This window comes from Pipistrellus hanaki (assembly GCF_964339955.1).
Source record: "Pipistrellus hanaki genome assembly, chromosome: 3".
Classification (NCBI taxonomy): Eukaryota; Metazoa; Chordata; class Mammalia; order Chiroptera; family Vespertilionidae; genus Pipistrellus; species Pipistrellus hanaki.
In genome coordinates, this window is record NC_140505.1 from 119929358 (window position 1) to 119941381 (window position 12024).

At 35.5% G+C, this 12024-nt stretch overlaps 1 protein-coding gene across 13 annotated transcripts in view; it reads left to right on the forward strand.

Moving 5' to 3' along the window:
- PPFIA2 (PTPRF interacting protein alpha 2) overlaps positions 1-12024 on the forward strand; it is a 421613-nt gene that overhangs the window by 81158 nt on the left and 328431 nt on the right. For all 13 annotated transcript variants that reach the window (XM_084878850.1, XM_084878843.1, XM_084878856.1 and 10 more), the window contains one exon: positions 2105-2158. In XM_084878850.1, coding sequence (XP_084734976.1) covers positions 2105-2158 — 54 coding nt within the window. The remainder of the gene's footprint in view (positions 1-2104; positions 2159-12024) is intronic.

Below are 12024 nucleotides of genomic sequence, written 5' to 3' on the forward strand. Positions count from 1 at the left end.
CTTAGACTATACCATTAGATCTTCCAGAACCGAAATTGCCTTAATTCTCTGGCAGGCTCCTACAACATTTGAAGCAATTTTTATAAGCCTTTTTGTGGAGCTGAAGTCAGGGAGCAGGAGGGCTCCCCAAAGAAATGCTGGATATGAACACATATTATATACAATATATCCATTACAGAGAAGACAGCTTAATATTTTTTGGCTAGCATCCCTTGTGCTTTTCTTGTCATTTATGGCCCTAATAAAATATGCATGTTGAAATTCATCACCCACTGAGTTCCCATTTAAAGTCAGCTCCTCCTAATGGAAGCTTGCATTGCACCATCCCTTCCCTCTCCCCTGCCTTCAGTGTTTTCTTCACATGCTCTTTTGAGCTCCATATTTGTTGTAAAGATTCCTCTTTTTTTTTTTTTTTTGAGATAATCAGGGAAATGCTGTGATGAAGTCCCAATGAACTAGTAACATAAATCTTCCTGATATCAAAGTGTTGGCCTTTTCTCGGATCATAGGTATCTATTTTCTTCTTTCTATCTTTATTCAATTATCTTTCATTTGATTTTTTTTTTTTTAATACAACAATATTCCCCCAGGCTCCTCAATCCTGAATGTATGAGATGCAAACATATAAGAAGTGACCAGGATCACACAAAAGAAACTTTTAGCAAATAATGTAACTTTTCAAGATAACCCCAAACTCCTGACAGCCTTTGAGCAGACAGTTTTCGTTTATTTGCTTTTTCATTTTGGAGGTGTGGGACCATGATTTTAAAATTAAAACACTTGCAAACATTCACAGCCTGAGAGATTTTACTCAAAACCGTGGACGTTTAGCTTCTTTTGGAAAAGTCCTGTGATTAGAAGACCTGGAAGCAAAGCCCTGCAATGACCAGGCGGAGCCCTGCTTGTCCTGCACTGAGCATGCTCTCCAGCGTGTCACAGCACCACGGGGTTCTCCCCTGGCAATGCCTCTGACAATCGGTCTACTCAGGCGTGATCCGCTGTGGTGACTGATGCAAGATGAGCTAATCTATCCATATCTGTTTATAGTTTCGTCTATGTATGAAACCGGAGTCCAGTGCTGATGCTACTACCGTCACTATCCAGTCAACACGAAGAGACAGGGATTAGATTATAAATATGCTTAATATCAGAAGCTGGAAATCTGGAAAGGTGACCGGTGAAAACCTTAACATCCATCTTCCCCTTAAACTTGTTAGAAATAAGCTTTTATAGGGGAGTCGGGAAGAGAGAATGGGTAAGGAGTGTAGAGCAGGGTTCTGGTGAACTGCAGTCCTGAAATTTGAGTCCATGTGGGGGTCCTGGGTCTTGATGAATGTCTTCATTACTGTCCTCAGGACAGGGTGGCCAGTGTTCTGAGACCGGTCAAAGGGTGACCGGGTGTGTATCATCCTAGGGTTTCTGAGACCTAATGCATCAGTCTCGGCATTCCTGGTGGCGAGGCGTGTAAATCCAGGGCTGGATTAAAAGTCTCTGTTCTTGTCTGGCCAACTGAGAACTACAACAAAATCTTAGCCAGAACATAAGGCTAAACGCATACAGTTGATGAATCAATTACTTACACATCCTGTTAATAAAGGGAAAGGAAAGGAAAGATAAAGGAAGAGGAGGGAGAAAAAGCTATCCTATTTTATACTACCCTTATACCCCTATTTTATAATAGACAGACTATGGGTGATTGAATCATATCTGTAGGGTCAGCATTTTCCATGGGATTAGTATTCTTGAAAATGACATATTATATTGAAGTTTCATTAATTTTTTTCTCATTTCCTTTCTGCACTTCCTTCAGCTCCTCAGAGAACAAAACATCTGCTCTCCCACCTAGAGCCTTTTTCCGTATAGTCAGGAATACTTCGTCTATTTATATTTTTTGTTTTTACAGATTGTACAGAGTTGGAAACAAATCTACATTTTTAGATACAGGCTATTTGTATAGAATTTGTATAGCAAGATGGTCTAAAAACAAAACAAATGTAACTGAGTTACTAAGTTTGTAGCTTAAAGAAAATTCTGCACTGTGGGACTGGGAAGTTCTCCATGCTGTTGAGTAGCATTTTACAATCAACACCTCTCCCCTTTTCAGGATCTCGAATCCCTAACAGGAGGTCTGACTGGTTCTAAGGGGGCTGATCCACCGGTAAGTTAGCTTCTTCATTAAATTTAACTGTTAACGAATTGAATTATGTCCACACCAGATCATCAGATGATCACTTGCATACAATGGTCATAGAGGTAACTTTTTGGAGTATATAGCTATTGCAGTAACTTAATACAAAAGTGTGAACTTGTCTTGTGTCATTTGGTGTTTTAAAAACTTTTAATAACCCATAAAATTCTTCTCCATGTATTGACTCTACAAATAAGAATAAAAGATTCATTAAAATATGTAAATGATTTTATGTCCTGCTAATGGATTATACCAAAAGTTAAAATCTTTTGGAACTTGAGAATTCACCTTTCCAAATACGAGTGTATGATTTTGATTGCAATATATTTTCTAATTATTCTTTCAGCCTATTTAATCAACAGTATTGATTCATGATATTGCTGTTTTTTTCTACTTTACTTAGGAAGCCTCTAGAAATTTAGAAAAAGTGTTCAAAAGTTTTAAATAAATAATTGTTGTTGTTTTTTCCATTTAGAAAAAAAGTGAAAGGGAGGGAGGAATGGAAAGAAGGAGGGAGAGAGAGAGAGGTGAAAGGATGTGAGAGGAATGGGAATTGAACCTTTGATCCTTTAGTGCGCAGGCTGACCTAGTAACCACTGAGCGAAATGAGCCAGGGTGAGAGAATTATCATTTTTGCTCAGTAGTCTAGTTTTGGAACATTTTGGTTTTTTTCTGTGATGTCTGATTTCAGAAAACATTAATTAATATAACATTCCTGTGATTTCATGTTTGAAGTACAAACATGAACTCATGCTGTATGTCTAAAGTAATAAGATTCAATTTATTTCAGCAGTCAGTGCAGTAACATTATCACCATTTGCTTTTTTACTTAGCATTTTAAGATTTAATGTGGAACAAATAGAAACCAAAGTTAACAGTTTTTAGCTGGACTGCATGTAGGCATCCAGGCGAAGAACGTTATTACATTGAAACACCAGTGAGCTGTTAAAAAGAAAACATTTAGTTGTAGCTTTTCTGTCTCTCTCTCTCATGTTATCTAATCTTCATCAAAATTCAGGAATTTTAAAAAATGTATTGTCTTCAGATAGTTGCTTATATTTAGTTCCTGAACCTATTAGATTTCAGTGTAAGACAAGGTGAAATGTAAGCTAGCACAGGAAGTATATTGTGACAGGATTTAGGGCCAACTTTATATGTAAGTAGTATAGGTCACTGCTTATGTGATATAATTTCACCCTGCTGTCTTGCATAGTGTTTGTACATAATCTAATGAACAAAACAAACTGAGGAACAAAATTGATCCACAGACATAGAAGTAAGGAATAGACTGTGCAATCTCAGGAGGAAAGTGGGGTGCATGGGTGGATGGAAAGAGATCACCCAAAGATCTTGTATGCATATATGCATAACCCATGGACACAGACAATAGGGTGGTGGAGGCCTGGGGTGGGAGAATGGGGTGGGCTAGAAGACGTGAAAGGAGGAGGTGGAGGGGACATATGTAATACTTTCAACAATAAATATTTTAAAAAGTGGGATCACTGGGTCAAATGGGAGTTCCATTTTTAACTTTTTTAGGAAACTCCATACTGTTTTCCACAGTAGCTGTACCAGTCTGCACTCCCACCAGCAGTGTACTAGGGTTTCCTTTTCTCCACATCCTCACCAGCACTTGCCATTTGTTGATGATAGCCATTCTGACAGATGTGAGGTGATACCTCATTGCCCTTTAATTTGCATCTCTGGGATGATTACTGAGTGAGCATTTTTTCATGTCTCTTGGCTTTCTGTATGACCACTTTGGAGGAGTGTCTATTTATGTCCTTTGCCCATTGTTAAATGAGATTGTTTGTCTTCCTTTTCTTAAGTTGTATGAATTCCTTATATATTTTGGATATTAACCCTTTATCAGATGTATCATTGCCAAATATGTTCTCCCATGCATTGGGCACTCATTTCCAAACAAAGGGGATATCTGTAATACTTTCAACAATAAAGATAAATAGATAAAAAGGATTCTAAAAAAAGAAAAGAAAAATAAATGTGTTTCCTTTCTTACCTGTGCATTGATTCTGGAAAGAAGTATACAATTAAGATCAATTAGTTTTAAAACAATTTTTCTCTTGTTCAAAACAAAACTAACCACCTATCTTTGGCAAATAGTGATAGAACTCTTATCCATTATTTACATGTTAAAATAATTTGGTTTATCATGTCCTGTTAGGAAAGCATCTTTCTGCCTGGCTGGTGTGGTTCAGTGGTTGAGTGTTGAACTATGTGTGTTGAACAGGAGTCAAGGTTTGATTCCTGGTCAGGGCACATGCCCAGGTTGCGGGCATGATCCCAAGTTGAGGGCACCCAGGAGACAGCCAATCAATGATTCTCTCTCATCATTGATGTTTCTCTTTCTCCCTGAAATCAATAAAAACATATTAACAGCAACAACAAAAACACACAAAAACATATTTCCAAGCATAAGTGATTGAGTGAGCATAAAGCCTAATTATTGGAAGCCCCTCCCAGGGGAAAGGTCACAGGCAGGCAGGATGGTGTTCTGAACTCAAACTTAACCAACTTCATTCCCATTCACTAAATGTGAAGTGCATATGTGTATGTATGTTTAAACATATGTATGTTTTTTTCTTTAGACGTAATTTATAATATTGTGAAGATACAGGTTCTCTCTTTGCTATGTCCTACTATGATAATGGATATTTTATACTGCTGCCTACAACGACTGAAATTCAGTGGTTGTGCTTCCTTTATAACGTTTGTAGAGTGGAGAACATAATGCATATTTCAGAGTACACAAGAGTTTAGGCAATCTGGGGGTGGGGTAGTAAAAGTACACATAACTTTAGTGTCTCCCATGGTTAAAGAACAAGCTGGAGTATATTACCAGGAGCTATGTGATGAAATAATTTTTAGTCTCCCCTGAAGCTTATATAAAGTAGTCTTAAGTAAGAAGTTGAAATGATGATAGTGTTCTAGGAGTCACTTCAATCATTTAAAAATAAGGCTTTTAATGAAGCTATTATTTTTGCCCCCAAATCAGAAAACTGAAGTCAGGTTAAATTAAATAGTCATTTAAATCTCTATTATCCATTTTTAAAATTGTGTATTTTGGATAAAAATTTATAATAAATTTCTAAATCCTTTCTATGATGAAATTTTCATTGGTAAAAAAAAAATGAAGGTTCTCTGATTTTTTTCATTTCTTGAATAGAATATTTAATGTGCTGAAAGAATGCATAGCTGTGGAGTTATTTCTTTATCAGTATAATGAAATCCCAAATGTATCTTTAAATGTTATATTTAAAAATTGCAAGTTTTTCTGTGGGTAGACATAAATATTATCCCTGAAGCATAAGAAAAAAGTGAATTTTGCACTTTTTAAAATACCACACTGGTATAAAAGTTGTGTCAAATTTTGCAAATGTTATAAGTAAATTTGTGTGGTAATAAGAATAAATTTGAGGAACTCCACAAATATAGTTTGCATTAATTAAGGCTAAGTAGGTATTTTAAAACTTCATTTAGTCTCAGTTTTAATGCTAATAATGAAAGAATCAGTCATTCATGCTTTCAGGGGGGCAATTCAAGTTTATAATGGTCTTCTTCTGAAAAGGATTTTAAAAAGCATGTTTTTAAATTCAGACCCTGGAAATTAGTTGCTGCAGCAAAAGGAACTTGCAAATTTTTCTAAATCACATAGTTATTATAGAAAATAAATTCTATCAATAAGAATAATATTATCTGTTAAATGTTAACTTAGAATTTTATTTGAAATATTCTATTAGATATTCTACATTTGACATGTTTTTCATTTATAAAAGTTGGTTTACAGAATAATCCAGTATAAAAACAGTATTCATTTATATATAAAAATTAAGGGAAAGAAAATAGATAATTAAAACCTAAGGGGTAAAATATTACTAAATAGAACTTTAAAAAATAATTTCCATAGTGTTTTAAATTTTAAATATTAACAATATTAACTTGTGAGCTATAAGTTGTCCAGGGGTGTTTCACATGATTGTCATCTAGCCTTTCAGAAGCCAGGGTAAGGTCTAAGCAGCTTAGCTGCATATGGCCAACAGGATTCTGGATACTGAAGCTCTGGGTACTGAACATTCACTCCACTGTACCCTTTTCTTTATGTAGACCCAAACAGACTAACATACACAATGAAAGGAGGTTTCTTAAAATTTAATTTTGTTAAATGTATTGGGGTGACATTGTTAAATGAGATTATGTAAGTTTCAACAGCAACTCTATAATACATCATTTATATATCGCATTGTGTATTGACGACCTAAATTCAAGTCTCCTTTCATCACAATATATTTGACCCACTTCACCCTCTTCTGCCTCCCTCCCACCCCATACTCTGATAACCATCATACTGTTGTCTTTGTTTATGAGTTTTTTGTTTGTTTGCTGTTTTTTGTTTTATATTCTTACATGAGTGAAATCATAAGGTTCTTGTCTGTTTTTTCCCCCTGTCTTATTTAACTTATCATGATATTCTCAAGATCCATTCATGTTGTCTCAAATGGCAGTATTTCATCTTTTCTATGGCTAAGCAGAATTCCATTGTATGTATGTACCACATCTTTATCCAAACATCCACTAAAGGATCACCATGAATAATGCTTCAGTGAACATAGGGGGTACATATATTTTTACTCATAGATGTCTTCAGTTTTTAAGGCAGATACCCCAAAAGGGATTGCTGAATCATATGGTAGCTCTATTTTTTCTTTTTGAGAAAATTCTGTACTGTTTTTCCATAATGGCTGTACAATTTTAATTCCCACCAGCAAAGTATGAGGGTTTCATTTTGTCCATAGTCTCTCCAATACTTGTTACTTCCAACACTCGATAACAGATTATAGCCATTCTAACAGGTATGAGGTAGAATCTCACTGTGGCTTTGATTTTCATTTCCCTTATAGTTAATGGAATTGAGTATATTTTCATGTATTGTTGTTCTTTCTGTGTCTTCTTGGAAGAAATGTTTCAAGATACGATCAATAAATTAAAAAAGACAACTACCTGAATGAGAGAAAAATACTTGCAAATAATACCTCTAATGAGAGGCTGATGTCCAAATTATGTAAAGATCTCATATAACAACTAAAACAAAAAATGGGCAGAGGACCTGAATTTCATTTGGTTTAAGATGCATTCTGATTATTAAGTAGCTATTTATTTTCTTATAATTTCTGATTTGTTTTAAAGGTTAATTGAGACAAAATTTAATAAGAAGGAATGTGGGCCAAATCTTAGATGACATGAAACACTCCTGAACACATTGGTCAAAGGTGGGAATGTGCTATTTCAGAGTACTTTTATGGGTGTTTGAATTAATTTCATCCCCTTGCTTCATCTGGAATTTATAGCAAGATTGCCACTTGGGGTATGCAATTCTCTTGTTTTTCTTTCTATTTTTTACCTGTAGAGTAATAAGATCTATAAATTTGCTTCCTTCAAAACTTGGTACTTTTTAATTGTTCTAAGTTTCCTTTATCCAAATGCTAATGGTTCTCTTTATTTCTAAAATGTGATTAAAAAACGAATTCTCTATCTAATTCCTATCCTTGGGTTTGATATGCACAATGTCTTAAACATTTTACAGCTCTATTAACTTTTTTCCCAACTGAGGAACCAGAATTGTACATTCCATGTTTTTGTACTTTTTGTTCTCAATTTAATGGTCTTTCTGTTGGTTCTCAACAATGTAAATAAATACTCCACAGAATTGGAAACAAATTTAATTTCCTGAGAATGCTGTTTAGACCAGGTTATGTATCTTTCAAACTGTAGATGATTTTAAATTTTAAAAGTCTCCCAAACTAATTTTAATTTGATTACTCAAAAAAAATGCCAATGTTCTACTCATCTGCTTCAAAGAATAAAAGAGGTGAATCTAAATCATGATCTAATTTAATATATTTTAATCTGAATATTATGTTGCTACATTACTTACTTTTATTCTCCTATTTTTAGTTTGAATTTGGTGTATATTTCTGTGTATACTATGTGCTAGACATTTGGTTAGATTTTGGAAATACAAAGGCAAAATAGTTTTATATTTCATAATCTTACGATATAGTGAAGTAGGGAGGTTAATAAAAACCAATTACAATATACTGTAAGCAAAGGATGAGATAAAAGTAAAAGGGTTATGTAATCCAATTGGTGGAAATAAAAAGGGGCTGGAAAAGAAATAACTTGATAATTGCAGGATGAGTTGGAGTTTGCCAGCTGAAGAAGCTGGTGTATGGTATTTTAAGCAGAACAAAGAGTGTCTGCATAGGTCAAGAAATGAGAAAATAACTTAATACGGATAGATTAAGAAATAAGGTAGAGGATAGGAAGTTGGAGGTTGTCAGGGCAAGAAATAAGACATTTCATGAAAGGAATTTGAACTCTATATTAAGGATCATGAGGATCCATTACAATTTTTAAACAGGCGAATCATTTAATCAGCTCTCTCCTTTAGAAACATTTTCTTGGCTCTGGTTAGAGAGTGAGTTAAAGTAAAGGCTAAAGCAGGGAGCCAGTGAAAAGGTTCTTATAGTCATGCAAAGCAGAGATGATAAAAATGATTATGGTAACTTTTTAGAGTGTCTATCCCACTATATTATAAAATGAACTGAGGGCAATATCTCAGGAGAAAGTCACCATTTTACTTTGAGTAAAACACTAAGTTATTAATATAAGCCTCTAGAGTAGGGGTGTCGAACTCAATCAGAGAAGGGGCCAAAATCTAAAATCCAGCCTAAATCGCGGGCTGAATGGTTTACTGAACAGTCATAAACTGACAATGTCATAAACTGACAGCGGAGTGCAGTGATGACAGCGCGGTGCGGGCCACATTGCAAGGCCTGGCGGGCTGGATTTGGCCCTCGGGCCTTGTGTTTGACACATGTGCTCTAGAGTAACAGTGAGATTGGAGAGGAATGGACTGATTCATGAGATGTTAAGGACATAATGAATACACAGGAATTGGAGGTTGTTTGGAAGGAGAAGAATGAAGCTTATTTCAAAGTCAAGGCTGAATTTGAACTTTCTAGTTTGAGAACTGAGTGGCTGGAGTCATCATAACTAAGAATAAGAATCCCATGAGCTACAGAATTTTTGGAAGGGTGATGATGAATTCAGTTGTGGACACATTAAATTGAGCTGACTGATTTGGCAATACATAAATGCCTTTGGAATTTACAGGTGATATCTCATTTATAGCCTTTTCTTTGGACATATTCAGTAGTGAATTGGAGCTATTGGAGTTGATGAAATCACCTCTCCCCCTCCAAATGTACTCTGCGTGGGAAGATAAGAGAGTTCTTCTCTGAAAACAAAGTGTTGAAAAGAAAGAAAGAAAAAGGAAAAGAAAATACAGAGATGGGTAGAAGAAAGGAACACCAGGAAGATGTGGGATCATGAATGCCAAGGTCAAAAGAGGTTGGCAAAAATTATTTATTAGCAGTTTCATGATGTTGAGAATTTAAGGACAAATTACTCAGTGAAATTTAGCAGCAAGAAGATAGAAAATGATTTGGTGAAAGTAATTTTAGTGGAGTTATTCAAATTTCCATTGGCCTGAAAGATTAAATGGAAGATAATAATTGGACTCAGTGGCCATAGAAAACAATTTCAAAGTGCTTAATTATGAAAAAAGTGGAAGGAAATAATGAAAGAACATGAGGTTGTGAGGCAATTATTTTAAAAAAAGAAAACTTGAGTGTGTTGAAATATGTGGAAAGCATGTAAAGAGGGAGGAGAATTAGGGCCAGAAAGAATGGACTCCAGGGCATGCAATATAGAAAGAGAAATATCTCTTCAAATTTGAAATGAGAGTAGAAAAAAGGATGGAAGCTGATGCAAACATATTTGCAGATAGGGATCTTACAAAGTTGAGAGTTTCCATTTAATGGCTTTTATTTTCCCCACAAGTTTTTTAAAAAGCGAATTAGCTGACAGTGACAGGGGAGATGATGGGATCAGATGTTTAAGAAATATGGAGAAAATTTACCTAGCATGATGGATTGTGAGGAAACTAGGTAAACCATAGATGAATTAGTGGGAAGTGTTTGAATGTTGTATGTCTTATTTATCCATCATGTCTTAGCCTCTTGAAAGCAGGAATTTCTGGCTGGCTTATAGCTGCATCCTCAATGCTCTGCACATGTTTGACACATAGGAGGCCTTAAATAAATGTTCAATGAGCAAATAAATGAACCAAGCTTGATAATACTAATAAGTCTTCAGACAAAATGTGGATGAACTGTTGCAAACTTCAATAAATAAGAGAGTAATAGGTGTGAAATAGAACTTCCATTGTTGATTCAGAATTTTATTTAAAGACACAAAACATTGTTACATTGGTAATAAGTATCCCCATGTTCTATGGAGAAGTGCTAGACATACTCACTACAGACTTAACTGCAGTAGTAACAGTCCAGCAAGTGTAAAGCACCACATTTAGTCTCTCTAAAACACATGTGTCAAACACAAGGCCTGCAGGCCAAATCCAGCCCGCCAGGCCTTGCAATGTGGCCCGCACCGCGCTGTCATCACTGCACTCCGCTGTCAGTTTATGACATTGTCAGTTTATGACTGTTCAGTAAACCATTCCGCCCGCGATTTAGGCTGGATTTTAGATTTTGGCCCCTTCTCTGATTGAGTTTGACACCCCTACTCTAAAACAAGACCAGAAGGGATTCATTAGCAGAATTTCAGCTTTTGGGGAGCGGTGCAGGGTTTTTACTTGTGAGAGACAACGTTGTGCTTCTCCAAAGCCAAAGCAAGGACTCATAGATGGTCTCTGAATTTGGATATTTATTCAGCAGCTAAATCAGCATATGATTCCATGGAATAGATGTGAAGGCAGGAAGGAATTAATGTGCCTCCCTTGGTGCTTGAGGACATGAATAAAATTGAGACAGATATTTCTATATGCTAGTGAGACTAGGGGATAGGAAAGAAAGAAATCAACAACATTTTAATTAATCTATTTATTAATATTTCAATTTATCAGGATAGGTATTTAAAATGTTGGTGACATGAATATCTACTCAAAATAATGAAAGATTGTTCATATGCAGGGATTTTATCATGAGGGATGTGATGCTTAGTACATGAGGCACCCAAAGATCTCCATTATTGGCCAAAACCGGTGTGGCTCAGTGGATAGAGAATTGGCCTGCGGACTGAAGGGTCTTAGGTTCGATTTCGATCAAGGGCATGTACCTGGGTTGCGAGCACATCCCCAGTAGGGGGTGTGCAAGAGGCAACTGGTCGATGATTCTCTCGCATTGATGTTTCTAACTCTCTATCCCTCTCTCTTCCTCTCTGTAAAAAAATCAATAAAATATTAATATATATATATATATATATATATATATATATATATATATATATATATATATTTAAAAAAAAGATCTCCATTATTGGAAATATCCTACTCATTAGTGCATTACTGATTATAACTATTTAAACATCTATAGTTTAACACAACTGAACTGCTTAATCAGAGGGCACATTAGGATGTGGGTTTCTATATTAAAAAATAAATATGAAAGTGAGCAAGATATATGATTTTTTAAAAATATGGTTTTATTGATTTTAGAGAGAGGAAGAGAGAAAGATAGAGCAATAGAAACATTGATGAGAGAGAAACATACATCAACTGCCCTGCTGCATACCCATTCCTCCCTGGGGATCTATCCTGAAACCCTGTGGCATGTGCCCTGACCAGGAATCACACTGGTGACCTCCTGGTTCATGGGGCCGATGCTCAACCACTAAGCAACACTGGCCTGGCAAAATATGTGAAATTACAGACTAACACTTGAAAATTGGTTTTA